This window comes from Leptinotarsa decemlineata, unplaced genomic scaffold (assembly GCF_025532065.1).
Source record: "Leptinotarsa decemlineata unplaced genomic scaffold, Ldec_3_MD MMD2_tig00002974_RagTag_RagTag, whole genome shotgun sequence".
NCBI lineage: Eukaryota > Metazoa > Arthropoda > Insecta > Coleoptera > Chrysomelidae > Leptinotarsa > Leptinotarsa decemlineata.
In genome coordinates, this window is record NW_027412578.1 from 8,095,968 (window position 1) to 8,117,946 (window position 21,979).

A 21,979-nucleotide genomic window follows, 5' to 3' on the forward strand; every position below is an offset into this window, starting at 1 on the left:
AATAAAATTTATCGAACTGGACGAATGAAAAACCCACCATTCGGTATATTAACTGAAAATTTATTCCGTAAGGCAATCAGAGATAGAAGTCCTTGTTTTTCCCTCTTTAATGATTCCAAACAAGTTTTGTAAAAGCTCTTCAGCAGAAAAACTATTGTAAAAAGTCTTCAATACTAAAATCCTGAAAAAACAATTTCCATAATGGAAATTCATTCAAAAGTTTGATTCACTAAAAGGTGAATCTCATATGCAATTGAAAGGTTCGAAATGAATTTTCATTCCTTCTTAAACGAAGGGTTCCGTTAACCAAAAAAATCACGAATGAATAACGTATTCAAGGAAATGGCGTCGCTCGTTCTGGAAAAGTGGTTGTGACCCAGTAGAATCCTCAGGAAGTGTAACCTTTTATGGAACTCTCAAAATCTATACATGAAACTAAGTCCGAAACGATATCGTTCAAATTCTTGAAAATGGACCACATGGCTCACCATCAAACAAATCCCCTCTCGAGATTCTCGTTCATCATTCTCTTTTCCTAAAAAATGGCACCACTCCTTGCCGTTCTCATGATCAAGGATCACCTACAGCGCAAGTCTATTCTGAGGAATTCACACAAATAATTTTGGCAACACCTCATTCCTGACTTTCGATTTAACGGAAATAGAAAATCTACCTCGAAGGGATCCGAATGAATCGGTCCTATTGGAAAGAAAAACTTATCAATCTGTACCAGAAACTAATTATCATATGTGTAATGAGAAGTGAAAATCTTAGCGAGGCAAAAGGTGTAAATTGGATTGCCTACTCCTCAGAAACTTTCTTTAAAATCAATTAGGATTACCTTCGGTGAAATAAAAATTAAATGAAAAGTACAGTAGGTTTTTATAAACGCTACAAAGTGTTCAAGTGACTTGGCACATTTGATTCCACGAAGAGCGGTGCATATTAGAAATACGCGACGGACTGTGGCTGCTCATCGTTTTGAGGTTCAACTCAGTACACTTCGAACTTCATTGTTCAAGAACTCTTTCATCTGGAGAAGATTAAACTTTCATCGCTTTCACCGCAGTTAAATCTTATATACAAGATTCAATTAATGTAAGAAATAAGCAATGAATCAATAAGAAATAACAATTTTATCGAGCATAAGTATAATATTAATAGGATATCAAGGGTTCAACGGCATATTTGTCGTACACTTGCACCCATTTGCTATAACTAGCATCTCTTGGATTGACTTTCACTGCCAAATTTTCATCAATTTCCATATATCGGTAGTTGCTGGGCTTAACAGTAGGCCATCTCAAATGTTGAAATAATTCTTCTTCTCTTGGTGTTGGATTACTAAACAAAAATTAGCAATGATTGAGTTATCTCATATGAGAAATAAATTTATAGAGTGAGTATATTGAGCCTAGAACATTACATTACTGAATACTAATATCATGTGATATGTGATGATGATTAGTAGTATATCGATCATTTCAATTCTAAAAAAAATCATGCATTACATCTACAGTCCATACTACTATTATGAATGTGGGTGGGGATGAAAATTCCCGATTCTCTTTCTTGATGATCATGTACGCTATACAAAGAACCTACCTGCACATTTCAAAATTCTAGGTTCAGTAACTTCGGCTGTACTTCAGTATAAGAGTGCCAGTCAATCAATAGTTACCCACTTATAAAATACTAGTTATTCCCCGCTGTATTACCCGAGTTACCGTGAGAACCTCCTCTCTGTGTTATTCCAGGTCATGATCTATTTATATAACAACCTACATTTGAATCCGTAGAGCTTTTTAGGCGTAAAGAAGTCAAAATCGTAAATACATACATTTAATTCATTCATCCTCACAAACTGTACGCATATATAATATAAGTAGGAGTAGGATTACTGGGATTACCAATGTATTTCATTCCAATCCTTTAATTTGTTTTTGCTAATGCTATTCAATATTGTATAAGTGGGAATCTATTGATCTACTGACACTCTTATATTAACGTACAACCGAAGCTACTCAACCTTGAATCTTGAAATATGCAGGTAGGTTCTTTGTATAGCGTAAATAAGCATCAAGATAGGGAATCAGGAAATTCCACCCCCGCACCCCCACCCCAAGGGGGTGAAATAGAGATTTAAAGATTATATTTTTTATCTTGATACACTCATCTCAAACAATATTTATAGTTTCAGCATGTTTGGTTTGTTTATGAGAGGCATTGTACATAGTTGGAATTGTTCCTCTTGTTTGACGATTTTCTGCTGTCAAAAAAATGAATCAAATTATTTGGATCAAATTTTTCTGAAAAAATTCAATAATTGTTCAAAAACACTCGAAATATTGACAGTGGCATAAGGTGATTGTACTCTGAGTCATAAAAATATTCACAAATGGGACAAGCTTTTCACAAAAGGTCGAGAAGATGTGAATGGTGACGCTCGATGTTGACGCCTTGCCCATCAACAACCAATAAAAATGTTCAGAAACTGAAAAAAATTGTAATGGAGGATCGTTGCTGAGGATATCGGCATATCGGTTGGCTTATGCCATGCAATTTTTCCGGAAATTTTGGACATGAAGCGTGTCGCAGCGAAGTTCGTTCCAAACTTACTGAATTTTTTCCAAAAAAAAACGTCGCATGAGCACCGCACAGGAATTATTGTCCCAATCGTCCCAATGGAAGAGCCCACCACAGCCAAGACGACTGCTATTGCTCGTTTGTAATTTTTTAGCCGGAAATAACACCTCAATCATGCCTCAGCCACCGTACTCACCAGAATTGCCACCCTGCGACTTTTTCCTCTTGCCATGATTGAAGAGATCCATGAAAGGACGGCGTTTTGCGACGATTGAGAAGATAGAAACCGAATCGCTCGGAGAGCTCATAGTCTAATCAACAAGTTCAAAAACATGAGAAATAGAGATAAAGGTCCTAAAAATATGAGCGATAGCTCTTTCGATTTGGAATCACCTCTATAAAAATGTTTTTGGAGGATTTTGATGCAGGTAAAAAATTGCAGTTTTTATTAACAAAATAAGATTTAAAAAAATGGTATTTTTGAAAAAAAAATATGAAGAAAGCTCGTTAAAGAAGAGGAAATTTCCAATAAAAAAGTTTCGACTCCCGAAACTCTATCTCCATTATTCATAATTTTAATTTGACGTTGAAAATAGGATTCTACGCGGCTGTTACGGCAGGCGCGCGCTGCCGCTAAAGAGAGTTTATCAAAAGAAATAATTTTTTATGACATAAAATGTCATTTTGAAAAGAATCTAGTATCTTCTTAACACTTGAATGAATCAAGCCCGTAAAAAAAAGTTTTATCACCATTTTTCAAAAAGTTATTCATTTGTTAACTAACAAATTTTTTCCCAATTTCCGTTGGCATAAATAATGGGATAAAAGGTATAAATAATTGGCCTATAAATTTCAAACTTCGTGGAGCCGTTTTGATATATATACTTCATACGATCCTGGGATGAAAGTTCATAAAAATTCATTAATTTGTTAATTATGATTTTTTATAACTATTGCAGAATGAAATATCTAAAAATTGTTAATAAATCATTAATTGATAATTATGATTAGGAAAAATTCCCTGATTTCAATTTTTAATTGTTTAAAATCGATTTTTTTATATTTCGATTGTTTAAATAATTAGTTGAGAAATAATTTTGCTTTTGAAAATCATAATTTACACTTTTAAATAGTTTGGCGGAAAAAACAATGTTTATTCATTATTTAATTGTTTATCAGTTCAACAATTTGTTATAAACAAATATTTATCAATGTTATATTTTTTTTCTGAAGCAGAAAAAAATTATAAAAACAGCTACATATAAAAAAGTGCCATAAAAAAATTGTGTTATTTATTATAATAGATATTACAAAGTATTATGATGAATAAAAAAAATTCTCGTATTGCAATTTTTTATATATAGCTGTTTATATAATTTTTTTTCTGCTTCAGAAAAAAAATATTACGTTGGTCAATATTTGTTTATTATAAATGTTTAAACTAATAAACAATTAAGTGATAAATACTTGTTTTTCTTTGCCAAACTATTTGAAAGTGTAAATTATGATTTTAAAAAGCAAAATTATTTCTTAACTAATTATTTAAACGATTGAATCATAAAAAAATCGATTTTAAACAATTAAAAATTGAAATTGTTCCCAAAACCATAATTATTTCTAGATAACAAAATAGCAGAAAAATTTTTTCCAAAAATATTGAATTTCTATATTTGTTTAAAAAAATTTAATTAGCAAATTACGTAAAAAATTCAAATCCTATGTTAATAACTGCCATTGTTTAATGTGAAAACAGACATAGCCAAATATCAATTAAAAAAAAATTTATCAACAATTTTCAGATATTTCATTTTGCAATAGTTTGAAAAATGGTGATTAAACTTTTTTTTCTATGGGACTCGATTTATTCAAGTGTTAAGAAGATACTGGGATTTGTTTGAATTTTTGAAATGTCATTTTATGTTATAAAAAAAATATTTCTTTTGATAAACTCTCTCTAGCGGCAGCGCGCGCATGCCGTAACAGCCGCGCGGAACCCTATTCTCAAAGTCAAATTAAAATTATAAATGATGGAGATAAAGTTTCGAGAGTCGTGACTTTTTTTTTGGAAATTTCCTCCTCTTTAACGAGCTTTTTTCAAAATTGCCTAAATATTAATACATTTTGAGTTATTAACGAAAAAATAAATACATTTTTTTTCAACCTTATTTTGTTAATGACAATTGCAATTTTTTGCCTGCACCAAAATCCTTCAAAAACATTTTTCTATCGAATGATCAATCGCTCATATTTTTATCTCTATTTTTCATGTTTTTGAACTTGTTGATTGAACTATCAAGAACATACCAAAAAGTGCATATCAGACCTACTTCGAGGACTGGAGAAAACGTTGGTCTGTCGTATCTAAGGGGGACTTCGAATGGGACATAATTGCTTACAACTATTTTGATCTATTTGCAGAGTATAGCAAACACTTACAGGTTATTCACAAAGTTTGTGATGAATCCTACGTAACGATTTAGCGTTGTCACATCCGATTTTGGGTAATCAGATAGTTTCGAACCGGCCCACAAGTAATTTCCTTCTTCCCCGTGCTGCACTCTTCCACAACCTAAATAAGTAGTCTCGATGAGAATTCTGACACTACTTTGATGGCAATACTTTCATTTGTAAAACACATTGAGGTATTTTGAGAAAATTTATTATGAAGCTGAACATGAATCACATCTAATAGTAATAATGGAAATCGCTACTGCCGCTTCCAACAGAAAGTATAATTGGCGATAATTCGCTTCAACTTTCAACCTTGCTGGAATTTTTTAATTTTTTGTTCAATTTTTGACCTACCTAAATAGAAAGTGTGTTCCTTAATGAACATATTCACTCAGAAAAGGTGTTTGAAATATAATTTATTTCAATTAAAAGTTCTATCATGAAATTTCTCCCCGTCTCAAATGAACATTCCTGAAAAAATAGGTTCAGCTTTGTTATTGGCACAGTTTCGTAACAAAATCAGATCTGGTGACTGATGTAGATTTCATAGTACACATTTCACTGACCTATCGAAAAAACACCATAATATCGAAATATTCCCGAAAATTTCGAGCAAATCTTATTATCATAAGACCTCTCTGTAGAAGAATCACAAACCAGCATAACAACTTTGCAATCGAATGTGTAACTTATAGTGTAGTTCTACTTTCGTGTGAAATGTTTATCAAAATTTTTTTTATATCAACTACTGCTGGGATTCGATTTTAAAATACAGTTTACAACTCAGTATAGAGATGAAATTCATAGAAATATTCAATAATTCCACGATATGAAGTGATAACTTCTTATGGGATGGTAAACCGCTTCGTTTTCTAACGCGTTACAGCGCTAGTCTGTCTGGCTTTCCTTTTCCTCACGCATATGTCAGCGGAAGGCAGGCTCCTCCTCTCACGTCGGACAGACACACAGTTTTGACAGTATTATAAAAATCTAACCAGCACGTAATACTCTTTCATTATGTGGAACATAGCTCCAAAATGATGATACCAACTTTGTGTATGTACATTATTAGTATCACTATCCAATCCTACAGCTGATTAATGGGAAACAGATCGTGCACAGATTATTTTTTGACAATTGGCTTATGGTACTATGATACAGGGCTTTCTAACAAAAACTTGACCCCCCTCTTAAATCAGAAACGGACGTGTAATGGAAAATTTCAAAAAACACGTCAATTTTCATTTCCAGGAGAACCAATTCAGCAACTACACACCAAATTTTTTCAATGGCATTGGGTGATGAGTGATACATCATTTGAAAGGTCTTTCGTCTCTCTATCACTCCAGTAATTTTTTTCGAAATTGGTTCATTCGTTATTGAGAAATTGAATGTTGAACGTTTTATTTAAGAAAAAACAGAAAATTGGCTGTCGCTCATTTTATTGACGAAATCAACAAAAGTAATACCAAAGGCAACACAATCAACGGATAGTGTTCAAAATCACCTCCATTTAGTTCCATAATATATAATAATTTAGTCTACTTTCAAAAGCGTTCCTTACATTATTGAAGATGTCCGGAATCAGAAATAGGCATTCCCAAAAAATTCTCTGTCGCAGATCTTCTAGATTTGTAGAATGTATTTGATACGTAGTGAACGTTTTGAAATGAACGACACTGTTAGTTTTTTCTGCACTGGTAGTTTTTTTGAATCTAGTTGTCGCAGAACAAAAAGTTTATAATTGGCCACTGTTACTTCTTCATGAATTATTATTCAGTCATCCTTGTTCACTGTGTTCCAACATGGTTCATTCTACTGAAGGAAAAGTAGAAATGGTTGCAACCTGACCCCGGACATCTTCAATAATGCAAGGAACGCTTTCGAAAGTAGACTGTATTATTGTATAGAACTAGATGGTGGTCATTTTGAATAATTCATCCGTTGATGTTGTTGCCATTGATATTACATTTGTTGATTTCCTCAATAAAATGAGCGACAGAATTTTCTGTTTTTTCTTAAATTAAACGTTCAACATTCAATTTCTCAATAACGAATGGACCAATTTCGAAAAAAATCACAAAAGTGATAGAGGGATAATAGACATTTCAAATGATGTATCACTCGACCCCCAATATCATTGAAAAAATCGGTGGGTAGTTGCTGAACGCAAGGGGGTGAAGTTTCGGGTATGATTTCCATATCAGAATTGGTTTTCCTAGAAGTAAAAATTGATGTGTCTTTTGAAATTTCCGATTACAGGTCAGTTTCAGACTCACAAGAGTGGTCAAGTTTCCGTTGGAACCCCCTATATATGTAAATTAACAAAATAATCAATAAAAGATTCCATCAATAAATAAGCTTTCCTAACATCATCATAGTAATATACATAAAATTTAATCAATAACCTGAGCTTTTCTCAAGTTGAACAATTTCAATATTGAGGTGTTCATCTAAGATTAGTTTAAGTTATCACTTCTGTCGGGCATCTCGGGACGAACCAATTTTTTTTCGAAAGACTGAGAATGTTACCAATTGGAGGCAAGTGAAAATATTTTACCTGGATAGCTCACATTATTTTTCCCTAGTCGGCCGTGATAAGAGAATTCATAGACGTATACATCGGAGTAACTTGAGTGCAATTCGGCAAATCGTAGTATTCCTCTGACGAACTGGTCATCGCTAAGATACTGAAAAATTAATAGTTCATAATTCCTGCTCATTTTCTATATTAGACTCTAAGTATATCAATCAGATTTCATTTTCAATTCAACGTGACCATTACCAAAAAGTTAGGTGTTTTTCAATATAATATATCTATTTGCTATTTGACACTATATTGGTTAGAGAATATATGTAGTGAATATGAATTGAAGTTACACTGTCGTTCGTAAGATGGAAAGAATTGAAGTAATTTATTTTCAAAGGTTATGAGGGCAACTATATACAGTGCATTTCTTTAATGTCCCCTCCTTTTATTTTTTGAACGCGTCACCTCAAAATATTGAAATTTGGGATAATGAAATTATTGCATGAATACTTCATTTTGAAATGAAACTGACAGATGAAACTTCAAAGATGGCGACTGGGTGGCATCTAGGAAAAAATTAATAGAAAAGGGGGGTCTTGTGATACATCATTTTGAAGCTCCTAACGGATAATTCTCAACCTTAGAATATGAAATCAATATATCCACCTACTACAAAATGGCAGAACATTTAATAATTTCCTGAAGACAAACACATTAACATCAATATTTCTAGAAATATTCATTTTTATCTGCCATATGGCAATTCCAACAACCCTATAAGGTTTGTTAAGTTTTTTTTGTTTATAAAAACTTCAAAAATTGTCAGTACGACAATGAATATCATTGTTCAGTTAGAATATTCTCAGTTAGTTTTCAGTTTTACTAGTAGAAAGGTACCACGTCAACAATCTCCAAAATGGTCAATTCTCGTCCATTTGAAGAATAAATTGAAGCGATTTTTATTTACGGTGTGACGCGTAATTTTCATGAGACCGAAAAGATTGTCAATGAACAATGAACAGCAAGTGCAATTAATTGGTGATATGGTAGTAAATCCTGAACAGTCTACTTATTCCGTCGCTAATGTTTGTGAGGTGTCTCCTTCTTCTGTGTGGAGACTTTTGAAGAGGAATAGGTATTATCCATTCGAAATTAAAATGGTAATACGCCAAATAACTGGAGATGACCCTGATCGAAGAACAGAATTCTACGAAATCATGACGGAAACCATTGCAAGGCAGTGACGAATGTACATTTTTTCAATACGGCAATGTTCACAGACAAAATTGCCGTTATTGTAGTGACCCCAACCGCCACGTTCTTCGGGAAACACATACCCAATATTCATAAAAAATTAACGTGTGGGCAGGAATATTGGAAAACCATATTGTAGGACCTCTCTTTATTGATCATTTGAATATGCTAGAAACTACTGTTGACCCTCTCATCACTGAAATCTGTTTAAAAAATCTGTTTAAAATCTGTTTTTTCCGTTAACCAGCTGTCGCACCCCTACGAACGACAACCCTCAGAAGTCGAAACTTGTGCGAGCTGAGGATTAACGAGGTCTTACCTTTTAACGTGTGATTCCTAACACGGGTTGGACGGTAGCAAGTGAAGATCGATCGTTCAGACTAGGGCTTGAACCACCGACCAACACGGCAGTCAATTCGAGTGAGTGAATAAAGCACCCACGCCGAATCGCTTGGCTACCGACTGACTACCGAAATGGTCGAAACGAATCCCAATGAATTCGATATGGATATTGTATCTAAACAAGATGGAGCACCACCACATTACTCCAGACAAGTAAGAAACTATTAGGATACCACCAACCACTGGTCGTTGGATTGGCCGTCGAGGTCCTACAGAGTGGCCAGCCCGCTCGCCAGATTTAACACCTTTGGACTTTTTTCATTAGGCTATTTGAAGCAAAAGACGTACGAAACCGAACCTGCTTCAATATTGGTTATACGGCAGAAAATAATAAATATTAGTAGAGACATTGACGTTACTGTGTTCGAAAATGTTCAGCGTGAAATATCAAATAGGCTGTTCATATGTCAAGAAGTTCAAGGCAACCATTTCGAGCATCTTCTGCACTAACCTCAAGCTTATTACCTCATATTATTCGGTTGAATGTCAATGGATTCAGGCAACTATTAAAAGTTCCGCCATTTCGTAGTAGTTGAAGATATTTACATTATATTCTAGGGTTTTGAAACATTTGTCAGGATCTTCAAAAAAATGTGTCTCAAGACCCCCCTTTCCATTCAATTTTTTTCCCAGATGGCACCCAGTCGCCAACTTGGAAGTTTTATCTGTCATTTTTACTTCAAAATAAATTATTCATGTACTCATTCAATTATCCCAAATTTCAATTTTTTTGAGTTGACTGTTCAAAAAATAAAGGGGGCATAAAAGAAATGCTCTGTATATGTTATTTTAGGTTATTTGGTGTCCATCATTTAGTCATAATGGATACACAGTTTCCAATAGGAAACCCTGTATGGTATTTTCAGAGATATATGCCAGATTGAAATTGAAAATGTCAATCCAGCATATATCTGGGAGATGTGTATACGCGCATTGAATTGGATATTTGTGACTACTATGTCAGTAATCAATGAATGCCTGAGTTTGATATCCAAGATACTAAACCTTAATATCTCCCTTTCCGTGAAATATGAAATATTTTACCCGAATTACGGCCCCAAGATCATCTGTGAAATTACTGGCTGTATATATCCTCTTAATTTCTGTTCCAGCTACAATTGAGACATTTGACTTGATATTCATGTCTTCATTGATGAGGTATGCTGAGTTATGGTCCCAAGATGATGATTTTGTTGACAAGTATTTCAGATCTGCAATTGAATATGTAATAACAAATATTAGATTGTTTGAAAAAGTTTTATTTGTTTTCATGAGTCTACATTAAACTTCAATTTCTCAGTGCACTTTCGCCAACGTAACACAAGTCGATTGATTGCGTCAGCATAAAAATCGTTTGATCAGGATGCGATGAAGTCGACGAAGGCCGTTCTTGCCTGGTCCTGATTTGTTCTACTGGTGAGAAAATTATCGAAACGCTTGGAAACATTATAGTCGGTTTGCGAGAGGTCTAGGAAGTCTGGTGGTTGAGGCAGAACTTCAACGCTCAATTCTTTCAATTTTTGAACGGTGATTTGTGAAACGTGCCAATGGCCATTGTCGTGGGGCGGGATCTGACCTCTTCTGTTGATCAGTACTGGCTGCAGCCTTCACACTTTTTAGTATATTTCGCTTATTGACTCACAACAGGACTCTGCTGTGATGGTCTGGGTCACTTGAAAAAAGTTATAGCGTTCTTCCGTCTTCCCACACACCGTTTGTGGTGATCAGTCTCCCGCAGGGTCATTAAATCCTCGTCCTGGAGTACTAGGTTGACCAATTTGGCTATTTCGGCAGCGCTTTGGTTCAAATTGTATTCATAGAGGAACTTGGCCAAAAATTGCCTAACGATATCATGAATAATTGAAATTTGGAATAAAATTAATACAATCAATGTATATAGTTCAAAATTCTCTATCGATCAGTAAATATCACGACACAGTTGACTAAATATTCATTTAAATAAACTGATACCAATGAAAGGTTGCCTTGTATGAAATCCACAGAAAACTCAAACCTTGTATGAATATACTAAAACTTCAGCTGATGGGATAATATTTATTAAATTTGAAGCCTGTTTCTGGAAAGAACTGTGCTTTTTTCGACAAATAGTCTCGTAGAAACACTTCATTGGAAAGAAGGAGAAGAAGAAGAACTTCATTTTCAGATAAGCAAGCCTAATATAAACATGAATAATGTACTTCATCTACACATAATGTATCAAAATCAAAAATTTATTATACTAGTTTCGACTGAATAACAGAAAATCCCCAAAAAAATTACACACAAAAAAGCTATATCACACATATTCTATGATGGATGCACTTTTACCTATTCATTTACACAAGTCTTGTTCATCAATATATTTTGAATATAAATTATTAGCTTCAATTCAATTTATCGTTTTAAATGTTATCAAGTCAAATCAGTTTCGTTAATTTCAATTTTGACTGTATTTATAACTTTTTATTTTGTTTGTACTTTATTGTAATGCTCATCGCCTAAGTTTTAGTGATATTCAGTTCCAGTTTATGTGTTTCAAGGTATAACTCAACATTTTCTAGTGAATTAATTATCTTTTCGACAGCGACTTGAAAGGTTTTATCGTAGTTGATTTTCTATGTAGGTAAGATTTAAGATCACTCATATACTATTGAGTGATTTCAAAAAGTGATAGTATGTATTACTTAGTGCTTCCAGCTATAGGTTTTGGTTACATCACCTAGGAACCTTGACACTGAGGCTATCAGCTGTCTCTACGGAACCTTCACTTGAAAAAGCTAATATCTTAGCGAAACATGTTGTGATATATTTTTCAAATAAAGTTTGTGAAGATCAAATCGTTGAGGCGCAGTTTTTGAAATTCGAGATATCGGTTGCCCTCTCGTCGTAGCATCGCCTTATCACGGTAATGCGGGGCTCTGCCGTGATTGATCTCTTTTCCCTAGCTACTCGTGGGACTTTTATTTATGGACAGAGTAAACTAAAACATTCTTTCTGTCGCTGAGTCTACGGAAGAGATGGATGTCGAGCTTACGACTCCAACTGACCTCCCTGTAAATTTAGATCAAGAGCGAGAGCTTCTCAACTCTCCAACTCCTGATCCAATAACTGAACCTAAAGAACAGGTTTATTGGTGCAGCCAGGAAACGACTGAGTCGTCTCCTCGAGAAGCAGGGTATCTTATGAAACCGCCTTGCACCAAATTCTTGCGCGGCGTACGCAGAATCTGTTTCAGGTGGAGGAACAAACCCCCATGAGCAGGTTAGCAAACGTTTGCGCTCAAGTGATGATTCACCAATACCAGATGCGAAAAAGCCCTGCCTACCCCGCTGGGGACCGAATCATGTTTTTAGAGTTTGGCAGAGCCGTACTCTCAACAACTGCCCCGAAAGACCACTCACCATACAAACTAATCGGCTTCGTTAAGAAGCTGGGTTTATTTGGTCGAGTGTGACTAGGTGTGAGCCACAATAAACCCTTGCGGGTTGCGGTGGAGGGTCGAATAGACTCACTCACTTTGGGCTCAACCTAACTTAAGAGGATATTACCATAGAAAAGTGTAAAAACGAATATTTGAATGTTTATCACTACAATTTCTCATAGCAATAATCAATATTCTCTGTGAGATTGGCCAATGTACATGTCGCTCATGTGAGTCATGAAAAATAATGGAAAACATACTGTTATTCAATATAAATGAACCTTGGTCTCATTCAAATCGATGCAGGAATGCTGACCGAATGTTCACTCCATTCAGTTATATCACTCTCACCTGCTGCTTTAGAAATTTCTTCTTCAGAATTGAATCCGATCAACAAAGGTACTTTATTGATACGTCCGTGTTTGACTGCTTCATACATTGACTCAGTGATGAAGGCACCTTCATGTTCTATTTCAATAACGGGACCCCATGCCTGAAAAATTATTGAACTCTCAGAAGTATAGACATCATCATCACATATAAACACGATCAGAAAGAGCTTGAAAAATTCACAGCTATTTTGTGTTGAATTATTTTTGTTTTTGGTTATTGCCTCACAATGAAAGTAGTTTAATTTGTGAAAAATTGTTTATTATACTATATTATTCCAAAGAAGACAGGAATGTGCCTGGCCTGAAGAATTTTGTATTTCCTTGTTTTACTTATTTTTACGGAACTATTCATTACAGTATGTCATAATATTATTAACATATTGGAAAATTTCCCCCAAAAATTAATAAACAAAGGTTTTGATGAAATTCATCCACTTTCTATTTTTTTATTCAGTTTTTGCAAAAAAAGCAAATATACAGTATAACCACATAGCTGCAACGTACTAGCTCTAACATGACAACTATTGTGTTACGTTACAGCTAGTGGAGGTGAGATGCGTAATTACTTCAACACAGGTAACCGATCCGCCGTTTGCCGGATTTCAAGTCGTTTTTCAATATGAGTTGATGTCCCATAACCTACCATCGAAAATATTCAGCTTGTTGCGAGATTACCGTAACGTAACAGAATGAGGTAACGAAAAAAATCCGCATGCAACAGGCTGATATACGCGATATCTGTATAGCCGTCATAACGTATCGCCGTACGACGGCGAAAAACCACAAATGGTACTTCGGTAATAGTTAAGGCTTATCAAAATTGTCACGGATAATATAACAGTAATCCTCATTAGTCGTAACGTAACATAATCGAGGTTACGTTTCGAGTCATTTTTTGCAAACGAATACGTGTCTTCAGTTGTCGCATGAAAGGATTGTTACTTCCTCTGCGTGTGTCTTTAAGAAAAAATCAGCACTTTTTCCAAGCTGTACATATCCAAAGATGTTTGTAATATTCGGATATGAATCGGGCCATCCAATATCTCAAAGATGATCTGATTTGGGCTTCATGAATCATAAGAGCTACTGAAATATTCATATTTTTCAAATGGGGTTTCTTATTTTCAACAAGCTCCATATTCAATGTTCAATATACCTCATTCTACAATTTGAAGTACCTATATTTCAATTACCTGATTTTTACCTAAGTTTGTGATGAATTGAATTACCTGAGCTCATGTGCCAGTTTCCAAATTTGAAAAATACAAAGTAACGGAGAGTTATTCAATTCTAATTGACCATTCAGTAAATTACCCAAATTCCTCAATCTATTGATTTCTAAACTTTCTAGAAGATTGAGTTTCAAACTCTCCTCTTCTAAATGTAACACACTGTATTCATGATTGAATTCATGTCCTTCTGCTAAAATGTGGTTTGCAAATGTGGAATTGGTCTTCCTATTTACAAAACTACTTTTATGCTCTTTAATTTTTTGGGAAAATGTTTTGCCTATTTGGTCAATATACAGTTTTGGGCAAGAGCTTATATACTCCTAATCTATGCGACACCATAGTTTTATCTTTATTGTTTTTAATAAATTTACTTAGACTATAATTCATTCTGTGAGCTATGTTCACGCATCCTTTATTCAAAAAACAAGCAGTATTATTGGTTGGTTCACCCAAATATGACGATGTCCTATAACTGACGGTATTACATCTTGAATTTGGGTAGACCAGGTTCATGGCTTGCATTTGTAGTTTTTTGGAAAGAATGAAGTCTTTAATATCTACCTTATAAACGTTGTTAACCGCGATTTGTTTGATCAAACTCAGCTCTCTCTTGGAATTACTCTCAGACAGTGGAATATTCTATTGAATATACTATTGAATGCATCAACTTTATGCTGGTAAGGATGTGTGGAAAAATTATGTATGATAATGCCCGTGTAGGTACGATGATTAGTGGAAAATTGCAAATTCATGTTTATTATTATTTTTCGTAATGGTTTAGTCAAGAAAATTCATTGAATTATTCACCTCCCTCTCAACTATCATAGAATAAGCAAGTGTCAAATTGCTATTCAATCCGGATGACTATGAAATGGAAATGAAGGAGTGTCTGTGACGAAATATAGTGCATCGAATAACTCACATTGTATTTGTTCTGAGTATCATGAATTTTCTCTGCATCAACACTCAATAAGAGTTTCAGAAGATCCTGTGTAGAATTTTTACTGGAGAAAGACGGGTTTATTGCTCGTGCAATGCCATAGGCCCTATCAACGGCATGATTCCTTTGGTTAGCCCAGATACAAAGAGCTGAACCACTGTTGGCAATTGCAGCTCTAAAAAGACCTGTGAAAAATGAATAATCAGCTTACATACAGTATAATCAAAAATGTATCATATGAATAATATGAATCATAACTCTCACAAATACACAATCATAAGTTCACATTCAATTTCTATATGAAGGACATAGTTGACAATGTTCAACAAGGCATGACTTCCTGTGAAAGTTCACCTCAACTTTCACTTATCCTGAAAGCACTGAATATGAAGGTCATATTCTTCAATGATCTGCAATATTCTTAAAAATGTTTGGTTTTTTATAAGTACCTGATGACGATGTACTGAGGATGTGATAAGTTACAGAGGCTCCCCCAGCGCTTTGTCCTTGAATTGTAACTTTATTTGGGTCGCCACCGAAGAGATGTATATTGTCATGTACCCACTTCAAGGCCAATCTCTGGTCCTTCAGTCCCATATTTCCTGGTATCACGTCGTCACCAGTAGAAATAAAACCTGAAATCATGAATGGCCTAAAGTGAAAAGCTATCATTGAAAAGTTGAAACGTCCCTAAATAGGTATTTGTATACCAATAGTTCTGATGACGACGGGGGCAGGGGGTTCTTTGCTTTGTTTATTTTTGATGACATGGCGGACGGAGGGGGGGGGTTTAAATGGTGATTACGTCAGCCCGCACATTGTCTATGTTCGAAAATAAAACGCATTTTTAGGTATTACGTTTAGGTATACCCGAGTAGGGGAATCACCGTGCGCTATTGACTTCTCTAAATATGTTGGGCCGCGCGAACAAGATCTTCCTGATTTCCTAGACATTGAATGGTATACAGAACATATGCGTGAAAGCCAATACTTACTTCAAATTGTAAAAACTAGAAACATAGAATGCTGTCGTCTAAAGGTGGGTATTCACCAAAAAAGCGAGCACGAGCGAACAAGAATGAACGAGCATTCTGCATCAATAATCGTCTGGTGAGTACGGGCTAGCGAGCGAGCGACCGTATGCTTGTGCGGACTCGCTCTGGTGTGGACGAGACATCAATATGTCGGGCAAACATGAGCGAACATGCGTGAACACGAGCAAACATACACGAATGCTCGCTCATGCTCGCTTGTCCTTGCTTTTTTGGTGAGTACGCACCTTAATACGTGGCCTATTTGCCTTACTATTCAACAGCTCATTCAATTCAGCTCCACGATCAAATGCGTTACTCAAAGATTTCCTGCATATGCCTCACAATTATCCGTTCGTATAGTTGAAGCTATCAAATCGAACATGCAAAACGTGTGGTCTTTATCATGTTTTCGTCAAGTCACTAAATCGTCACATCGAGAATATCCTTGAAAGAGTTAACATACACACTGATGTCGTGCTGATGAACTGATGTGCATCATTCAAAATTTAGAGGACCACAAACCTGAATGGCTCAATAAAAGCTACGTAGATATTCCAAAATCGGATAAAAGTGAGCAGATATAAAACATTGAGCAGCTAACATCCAATGTCATCAGAAACTTAGAGTCATGGATTCGGGTGTCATGGACTGAAGACTGTTAATTGGAATTGATATGTATACCAAAAATTTTAAATAAGTTTGTTCTGTTTTTAATATTTCATGAGATTATAATATTTGACCTTACTCTTAGTTGAATGCCGTGTCAATGAAGTTTGTTCAAATGAATATTATGTGCGGTAAAGTCTTTTATCCTGAAAGCATGGGAAGTGGGGTAAGAGCTTTGTTTATTTTTGCGGTCAAGGCACAGGGAAGGAGGTAAATAATTGAAATAAATATGCTCACGTAATACTTAAATGACCCCTTAGAAAAGAAATTAAAATTTTTTGAAAGGTTCCAAACCAAGTTACTTCACGACGTTTCGATTGTCAGTATCCACAATTGCCTTCGGGTGATGAGTGGGCTATTTCTCCGAAAAATAACTATGAAGGTCATTTGAACTCTTCCACCTGTCCCCCCTTACCTCTCTCCACTTCAACGGCTTAGCGAGAGTTGGCCGTTTTTCCGCTTGATTTCAGGTTTCCAAATGTTGCGTCGTCGCAAAACATATATGCATCTTATTGGAACTTCATCTTGAACCAGTGTTCTTCCTTGTGAATGTAATCAGCTTGGTACCACTTGATGTTATGTTGATGAGTCGATTTGCTGGTTTGTCCTTGATGTGTGTTTCTCTTATGCTCGGCAAAGCGGACTCGCAATGGTCTCTTAGTTTAACCGATATAGAATTTATCCTACCCACAGGGCATCCAGTGAATGCAATTTTCGAAATCGCAGTCTGCTTTTGGTGGTCTGATTTTCGTAATTAGCTGGATTAGTTTCTGATGTTGTACTTGGACCAAATTCTTCTCATCCTTTCCGACAATTCTCTGACGTAGGGAAGGGCAAGCACTGGATGTGATGGCTTCTCTTCCTTGTGTAGCTCTTGCTGTCTTTTAGTTTCATCTGTTCTTCCTCAGATTTTATTTATTTATTTATATATTCGGGATACAAACAAAAAAAAATCAACTACAGTATCCACATAATCAAATCGATATTAAATTAGAGTAATATCTATACTACACATGTACACAGTGTCTAAAGTAAGGGATGAATTAAAATCAAATACAATAACAATAAAAACTGATTAATAGTTATTGACGAAATGATTTAATTATAATTTATGAAAATAATCTTTCAATATTTTTTTGGCAGTAAGCAAAGTAGTATTAAAAATATCGAAGTAGTTTGCGAGAGAATTACCCCATTTAACGCATCGACATAGAGGAGAGTTCTGCGAACAGTTTGTTCTCTTGAAAGGTAAATTAAATAATTCATGTGCTCTCATTGTTCTATTTGGAACATTTAAGTAAATGATTGATAATAACGATGGACAATTTATTTTGTTTGTTATTATTTTTTGTAAAAATAAAATATCTGATATGTTACGCCTATGTTCCAACGATACTAACTGGAAGTCTCGTCTAATTCGCAAAGTATTACTGTTTTCCGTAATTCGAATACCTTTTTTGTGAACAACGAGTTTTAAAAATCGATTTTGAATACGTTCTAATCGATCGATGTATATATTATACTGTGGACTCCAGATGGTTGATGCAAACATTAACTTACTTAATACAAAAGCATTATAGAGATTTTGTTTGATTGAAGAATTTACATTTTCTCTTGACATATCCCAGAGCTCTACTGCTCTTATTTATTACATAATCTATATGTTTATCGAAAATAAGTTTGGAGTCAAAAATAACTCCTAAATCTTTAAATGTATCAACTCGTGACAGCAAGATATTATTTATGTGATATGAATATGTAAGAATATTTTTGTTGCGGGTGAATGATATACAACTACATTTGGAAAAATTGAGATATAATTCGTTTTGTTTACAAAATTCAAAAAAAATATTTATGTCACTCTGAATTCTCAAGCAATCTGACAATGATTTTATTTGAAGATAAATTTTCAGATCATCAGCATACATTAAGAATTTGGCATTTTTAAAACATTGTTTAATGTTATTAATATAGATAATAAAGAATAAGGGCCCTAGATGGGACCCTTGTGGCACTCCAGAAGGTGTTGGATAAGGTTCAGATGAATAACCGTCTATAAAGATATATTGAGTTCTGTTTTTTAAATATGATTCGATCCATTTTAGCCTCGCACCACTTACACCGACTTCAGCAAGTCTCCGAAGTAGTGTATTATGACTAATTTTGTCAAAGGCCTTGCTGAAATCTGTGTAAATTCATTATTTTATTATCCAAATTATCATGTAAAAGTTCAGAGTAACAAAATAGGTTCGATTCAAGAGATCGATTTTTAAAAAAGCCATGTTGCTCAGGTATAATAATGTTTTTGATTAAATGAAATATATATTTATAAATTAAGCGTTCAAATAGTTTTGGTATTATTGATATTTTACTTATAGGACGATAATTTTCAATATTATCTTTCCTTCCGTTTTTAAAAATGGGTATTACTCTCGCAACTTTCCAACTGACAGGAAAATATCCACAACAAAGTGACATATTAAAAAGAATTGTTAGAGGAGTACATAAAGTATGAGCACAGTTTTTACAGAAGATTGCAGGTATTTGATCAGGTCCTGAGCCTTTATTAACATCTAATTCTACTAAGCCTTGTTCTACTTCCTTTTTGCTTAAAATAATTTGTGATAAATTAGAATTATTGTCTGTTTCAGTAAATTGGTCCTGACGAAATGCATTTTGTTTATCAACAAAGACGCTTTTGAAGAATTTTGAAAATAAATTTGCTATCTCATGACCATTTTTTGCTTCATGATTATTTAACTGCATTTTGTGGGGAATCTTGCTGACCGAGTGCTTTTTAATTGATGAAAAGTTCCAAAAACGTTTGGGATTATTTACTACGTCAGCCTCAACATTTAAAATGTAATTGTCGAAATCTCTCATTATTAATGCTTTTGATCTAGCACGGAGAAGCGTGAATGAATTTAAATCATTTGAGTTTTTATACATTTTCCATTTTTTGTGAAACTTATTCTTTTCTTTTATTACTTTAATAGTTGAGGCAGAATAGTATGAAGGAAACTGCCTGCTTTTAAAAATTTTTGGAACGTTTTGATCAATTAATTTATGTACAATACAGTTGAATTTCTGAACGGAGGAATCAACTGAACCGGTATTTAAGATATCTTCCCAAGAAATATCAGCAAGAGAGTCGTTGATTCGAATATAGTTCGCTTTTTTTAAATTTAAAAATAACGACGATACCGGTTTCAATTGCCTAGAATATGAAACTTCAAATAAAAATTCTATGCAAGGATGATGAGTGTCCTCTTTTACGAGTGGACATGAGCATTGTTGTGAATTGGAAATATTAAATTTATTGCAAAGAATCAAATCCAAAAGTTTACCGTTCAAATTTCGAACTGAGTTGAATTGCATAAGATTTTTAAATGAAAAGGTATCAATTAAATCCGAATATTTTCTATCTACATTTGACGCTATCAAGAAGTTGTTCGCATTAGCCCAATTTGTTGTGCTTAAATTAAAATCACCACAAAGAAGAAATATATCTCCTTCATTTAGGACAAGGGAATCGAGTTTTGATCAAAAATTTGCGAAAGAAAGCTGATCATCTCCAGGCAGATAAATACAACACACAAAAATTCTAAATGATTCAAAATGTAAGCACACCCACATATCTTCTGCCTCACTTAAGTATCCAGTGACAATGGACGTTTTAAACTTATTTTTCACTGCGATGAACACTCCACCGCCATCCAATTTCCTTGTGTCACGGTCTCGACGAAACACGATGTAATTATTAGTGTCCACAACCTCATGATCATGAATTCCATTATTTAGCCATGATTCTGTTATACACAAAATATCTGGATTATTGACAGATGTGTTAAGATTGAATTCTGGAAGTTTAGTTCTTAACCCACGAACGTTTTTCAAATCATATTTGACAATGAAAGTCCGAACTAATAAAATTCACCATGAAACATTGTCAACCACTTTCAAACAAACATTCAAGTGAGATTTCCACCCTACAGGTTACAAGACCGCAACACAGTTTCACTATACAATGGCTTTCCTAGGCGTGTATCCATTATGAAGAGTTATTTGAATACGTTATGGATTTTTATCGAGTATCTGCCAATTCCATCACATATTTTGAGCGGATATTCGAAACAAGGGTAAAAAAATATAAACCAAAAGAATTCTACAGAAACCGAAGTAACGAGTAAACGAAGAACAGCGTTGTATCAAAATCAGATGTATTTGGTGAATGTCGACACGACAGAAATAGTGGGTAATAAAACGGGTGATTTTTTAAGAGGTATAGGATTTGATTTTCGAAACAACACAAAAAATTTGATGAAATTCATGAAATCTTTATTGGAAATGATAGAATGATCAATATAATTGAATGTTTGAAGATGATTTCATGCAAATTTTCGCGGCTCCGCTTTAGATGGCCCATGCGCAAGGTACAATTTTGGCACACTCTCTCTAACATATCGACCGGTATTTCACGTCTAAATGCTTCAATATTGGTTTATCCTGTAGACATGAGCCTTAACATGACTCCACAAGAAATAATCCAAAGGCGTTAAATCATACGATGTAGGCGGCCAATTGACAAGCCCCAAACGTAAGATAAACTGTTCACCGAAGGTGGTTCTTAATTTGTTTCGCGTGCCGTGTGGCATGTGGCACCGTCTTGTTGAAACCACACGTCAAGTATATCCAATTCTTCCATTTTGGGCAACAAAAAGTCGTCAATGATCGCACGATATCACTCACCATTCACAGTAAGTTCCGGCCATTGTCGCCTTTGAAGAAGTACGGCCCGATGTTGCCTCCGACCCATAATCCACACCAAACAGTGACTTTTTCGAGATGCATCGGTAGCTCTTGCAATGCTTGTGGCTGGTCTTCACCCCAGATGCGGCAATTTCGCTTGTTGGAAATGAGCCTCGTCGCTGAACACAATTTTTCGATAGAAGTGTGGATCTTCCTTCAACTCTGCTAACTCCCATTCACCAAATGTTAGACGTTGTGGGAGGTTGTGTGGCTTCAATTCTTGCACCTGCTGTATCTTATAAGGTTTCACACCCAAACCCTT

At 34.7% G+C, this 21,979-nt stretch overlaps 1 protein-coding gene across 1 annotated transcript in view; it reads right to left on the reverse strand.

Moving 5' to 3' along the window:
• Window positions 1-1,117: 1,117 nt before the first annotated feature.
• LOC111507303 (uncharacterized) overlaps window positions 1,118-21,979 on the reverse strand; it is a 53,100-nt gene continuing 32,238 nt past the window's right edge. The window contains exons 16-22 of the mRNA XM_074177238.1: window positions 15,658-15,843; window positions 15,191-15,393; window positions 12,996-13,137; window positions 10,268-10,434; window positions 7,598-7,727; window positions 5,023-5,155; window positions 1,118-1,344 (exon numbers count right to left, since the gene is read on the reverse strand). Of these exons, the coding sequence (XP_074033339.1) occupies window positions 1,158-1,344; window positions 5,023-5,155; window positions 7,598-7,727; window positions 10,268-10,434; window positions 12,996-13,137; window positions 15,191-15,393; window positions 15,658-15,843 (1,148 nt within the window). The 3' untranslated portion in view covers window positions 1,118-1,157. The remainder of the gene's footprint in view (window positions 1,345-5,022; window positions 5,156-7,597; window positions 7,728-10,267; window positions 10,435-12,995; window positions 13,138-15,190; window positions 15,394-15,657; window positions 15,844-21,979) is intronic.